Genomic DNA, 5,292 nt, shown 5'->3' on the forward strand with positions numbered 1-5,292 from the left:
ATATATTCATGAAAGAGATTTGAATTTATCCGGTTGCATCTCAGTAACATGTGCTTATACAGAATAATATTCAGCACTGAATATATTCTAATTATTTATAATATAATATAGGATAAATTCTTTATAAGAATTTATCAAGTAGTCAGCTTGAAAAAAGCCTCATAATGAAAAAAAAAATAATGAAAAAAGTTTCGTAATGAAAAAAATTCATCATTTTTTCATAAATATAAATAATTTTATATAAAGGTCATTAACTGTGTAGTAATGCCTCACGCTTCTAGGGACTAAATAAGTCAAAAACTACCAAAAAATAAGCAACATATTTACTGAAAGCGAAGGAATGCAGCTTTCAAAATTTATCTCTTAAAAACATTTAACTTAACGGTAGACCACTGGTTTCTCAATCAAATACAGGAAAACTGTGAAGTAAACTGCATTCTTTTGTTCATCAGTACACGTATGGTCAAGATACATAAAAATATATAATTTCATAATTTCATAAAAACAACAGTATGTTACTGCTATTTGTTATTCATGCATATCGCTCTGTGTAAATGAAAATAAAATCATTGACGTATTAATGTTCAATATTTCTTTTGTCAGCGTATGAATTTATCGAGCTGCTATTTATCAGAAAAATGTTACATCTTGTTTATTTTAATAACGTGGTAGAGGGAAAGAAAGAGATATCGCTGCAAGCTGTCAAACACATTTAGGTATATACATGCATACGTACATAAATGCGTGCATCAATGCATATTTGCATAGAAATAAAAAACCTTTCAATTGGTTTGTTGTGACTAATATACTGATAATTAATTGTCCTCAAATACCCCTCACATCTTGTATACACTGACACGCCGCAAACTCAAGCAGACACTCATATATACATGCATACACACATATACGCGCACGTATATGTACATACACGTACATGCATATAATAGCTAAGTACCACTTGATATGTATGATACATAATTAACTACATTGCTTTAATCAATCGAAATTAAGCTTGTAATGAGAAAAGAAATTGGCGTAAATGAAAATTCATTGCAAAATGGGCAAGGGCGGTAACTCTAGAATGTCAATTAACAAAACGTTAGTACACTTTGTATTGCGTTCCTTTACGTGAAAAGATGTCTTAATTACTTGATGAAAAAGGATCCATAAGTGAATATGAGTGGATATGATCGAGTAAATCTTCATGAAGGAGATGCTCATGCACGGTCCCTGTCAAATGATTAAAATTAATAAACACACACATGCAGACTACTACTACTACTACTACTACTACTACTACTACTACTACTACCACCACCACCACCACCACCACCACCACCACTCAAATTTCGTTTGAGCCACTGTCAGAATTATAAATATAATTTTGCAATCCAAAGCGTTATATTTTACATTCATAAAACATTACCTGATTCTTTCGATATAATCTTTGAAGATCATTTCGATTGACGCCTTCATAAAAGTCTGTTTAAAAAGTATTTTCCAAGAATCTGGATTACGCTTTATTAAATTTTCATATAGTCATAAACGTAACTTTGTTTTAAACTCAGTACCTAACCTCTGTTTCCAGCATTCGTGTCAGATTTCTGAACTAAGGATATATAAAAGATGGGATACGCGCGTCACAGTCAACCTTGAGGTATATGAGAGATGAACATATGAGCATGACATTGAAGCTTCTGCTGTAGGTATTAGAGAAGTGAAATAGGAAGAGTTAATAATCAAGCATTAAGTAGCATTTGACACTGATTACTGATATAATTTTTTAAAATTTATTTTAAGGTTAAAATCACGAATATATAGTCAAGAGGAACGAATTTTTACGATATTCAGGATGATCTCAAGGCACCGCAGAAAACCAGTTGGATAAATCAGCTCCTAGAAGTTTATTTCCAAAAGTAACTTCCTATTTTTTGTTTACAACGTATTCTAAAAATGGCATTCGCCGATAATTATACAATTTTAAAAATAATTAAGTACAAAAAACGACTATGGTTAGTTGTCAAATATTTATTGCATGCAATAGATAAATGCATGTGAATTTGTTACAAAACCGGTTTTCTACCTAAAGATGACACCAATTCGACAGCTGCAATGATATACATCTGAGGTATTGAATCATAAATTTGACACTTATTGATGGTCAATATTAATAGCAATTATCTGGCATCTAGACACATGTTACTCTTCGTGAGAACATTACCACACCCTAGCAGGCATGTAAGCTGTTGCAATCTCCTGAATATTGAACATATTGTATGTAAACAAGAATTTTGTGTTGTTGGTTAACAGGCTGTTTGTCAAATAGTCAAAATACGAGTTCTACATTCATGTCTTAATATATAACATACTTGATAAAAATTAATAGCGTATAAATGTATATTCATTTGGATGATTTGGATAGTGAAGGGTAGAATATAATCTTTTTGCAATTTTAATGTATGTATTTTCGAAAATACATACTTGGAGAGTGAATCGCACCACATGTACCAGTTTCAAAGCATGTTAGTGTCATTGCTAAAATTAATTCCATTTAACATATGAAATTTATTTTGAGACTCGGTTTCCCTGGTGTTTCTCTCTTGGTTTATGGCTCTCATGTCGAAATTAGTATTAGATAAGGAATAACTGTTTATGTATGAATGTGTGTAGGTAGGTACAATGGCTCTTTTTAGGGAAAAATGCTGAGAAATATAATATTCTGCTTCAATTAAAGAGTTTAAGTTGTGTAGTATTGTATAATTGACTTAAAAGAGGCCCGAACCTTCACCTCACTTTCATCTTACTTTTTACTTTACTGATGTAGTATGGTAGAGGATCATAGAGCCATAGAGAAGTGCATAGATAGAAGGAAAAGGAGATGGTACTGTTAATTAAACGGAAATACGAAATCGTCGATAATAGCTTTTTATTAAGTTATAAATACAATGACTTGTATTTTAACATAGAATAACAGACAACTGAATCAACCTCGGTAAGTTACCAGGAATTTACTTGTACATATGATACCGATCATCTCTGAAGAAAGAGAAAGAATAAATGACACCAGCGGTATTTGATCTGAGATGCTAAAAGAATAATGTCTTAACGTTTCTACAAATCATGCTTGTCGTCTGTATATGTGTAGGTACATTTGTCAGTGTCCGAAATCGTCTGTATATTTACCGGTATAAAATCAGTTTTTAGTCACAACATACAATTTAGGGGATTGATGAAACACGTTAATTAAATAAATATCGAAACTGACATAAGTACTGTGGTTGATATTATCGTCTAAGACTCTTATTGACAGTTACTCAGCATGGCCGCAGTCCAATAACTGACAACCAGTATAAGACTAAAAGAAAATTAAAAGAATAACTTGAGACTATCTTCGATGCAAGAAGCGTTTTATAACTAACGAATGTCCAGTTAGTTTACAATTCGGAGTTCCTAAGTTTTGTGGGTAGGGAATTCAATAGTCAATAGAAGCTTTCATACATATTACGTACGTCACTTTCGATTTAAATAAATAATTAAATTCCGTTTCAAACCCTAATTAAAATATACAACTTTCAATGGAATTCATAAGTGAATGACACGATGAGAAAAAAAGGTGTAAACTTCTTTCAGGTCTTCTCATTTCTTTTACATAGTATGCAGAACACATGGTCTGTTTCTTTCGAATCCTCAATGAGAACATTAATTGTATGCCACACTCATTTCATACAAAATGTGCTATTGTTATAATAAGTTCAAATACTTGCTCGCTTGCATCTCAATTTACTCCTCTCTTTCTCTCTACTCCTTTTCTTTCTCTGGAGTTGCAATGCTCTTCTCACTCCTTTTCTATCCCACCTCTCTCTATGCATGTCTGTGTGTGTGTGTGTGTGTGCCCTTTATTATTTTCCTTTATATAATATTCGTTTATTATCGTTTACTGAATGTACTTAAACAATATAAACCATTGTTGGAGACATGATTCATTCACACCATACATTAGTAATTAGAATAATTTAATTCCTTCCTTCTCTAATAAATGCTACACTGTTTAATATGAAACCGACAACTGACCGGCGAATTACCTGCTTTCTCTGCACATCACGTGTGTTGATGGTCCGTTAGCAGTAACAGCAATAAAATCAACTTAAAGAGTTGCAACTCATATTCCGGCCAGCGCTGTTGAACACATCGCATCGATCGCTGTATTATTATTATTTTATTATTTTTCTTTTTACTTGCTCTTGGAATACCTTTCTCAGGTGTATTAATCAACATTTCATAATCAATAAACAGCTGAGTAATACAATGGAATAGTGGGAACATTACCAATGCAATTTAGATTGTTATTATCATTGGGAGTTACAGGTGCATCTAGAGAAAAATTTCCACAATAATGCACTAAACACAGGCTAGATCAACCACCACAAGCCCTACCCACACCCGTTACTTCCACAATCAGAACAATTATAATTATCACAATAACCAGCATCACCACTATCGCAACACCACTACCGCCACATTGCATTCGAAGTAACACTATCGGTATTTCCAGAATGAATACAGCTCTAACGTCTATCGCGTTGAAAATGTCCGAAGCTCCTTAGTATTTACCAAATTTAAAAGACCATAGACACAGGCGTGGATCTGCGGTAAGAGATTTGCTTTACAACCACATCATTTCCGGATCGGTCCCACCACGTGGAAACTTGGGAAAGTGTCACCTAAAATAGCCCTAGGAGGACCAAAGCCTTGTGAGTGGATTTGGCAGGCGGAAACTGAAAGAAGCTCTTCGTATATATATATGCATGTAAGTATGTATGTATATGTTTGTGTGCGTGTGCGTATGCGTGTGTGTGTGTGTGTCCATTAGCACTGCTTAAAAACCGGTGTTGGTATGTTTACGCCTTCGTAATCTAGTGGTTCGGCAAAGGAGCCCGATACAATAAGTGCTAAATTTTAAAAGATAAGTACTAGGCGGGGGTTGTTCGCTCGAAAATTATTCGAGGCGGTGCCTCACCATGTCGTCTGTCAAATGACTGAAACAAGTAAAAGATAAAAGATCTCCAATTATATGATTTTACCTTATATTCGACCCCTCATTGGAGTCATGAGGAACCGTCGTGTCATGCGGCGCGCCCTGAGTATTCTTAGACTTGGTGAGTCGATCGTTCTTTAGGTCGGAAGGGAGCTGATTACTTTCAGAAAAACACGCGCACGAGAAAGAGTAAGAGAGAGTATGTGTGTGTGTGTGTGTGTGTGTGTGTGTGTGTGTGTGTGTGTGTGTGTGTGTGT

General features: G+C 34.1%; 1 protein-coding gene across 2 annotated transcripts in view; it reads left to right on the plus strand.

Annotated features, from left to right (window-relative positions):
* LOC106868256 (uncharacterized) overlaps positions 1-5,292 on the plus strand; it is a 168,616-nt gene that overhangs the window by 4,918 nt on the left and 158,406 nt on the right. Inside the window, exon 1 of one of the 2 annotated variants that reach the window (XM_052970798.1) lies at positions 4,787-4,807. The exons of the other annotated variant lie outside the window; for it this stretch is intronic. Coding sequence (XP_052826758.1) covers positions 4,802-4,807 — 6 coding nt within the window. The 5' untranslated portion in view covers positions 4,787-4,801. Of the gene's footprint in view, positions 1-4,786; positions 4,808-5,292 lie in introns of those variants that run through there. 2 annotated transcript variants of the gene reach the window in all.

The sequence above is a fragment of the Octopus bimaculoides genome, chromosome 9, assembly GCF_001194135.2.
Source record: "Octopus bimaculoides isolate UCB-OBI-ISO-001 chromosome 9, ASM119413v2, whole genome shotgun sequence".
NCBI lineage: Eukaryota > Metazoa > Mollusca > Cephalopoda > Octopoda > Octopodidae > Octopus > Octopus bimaculoides.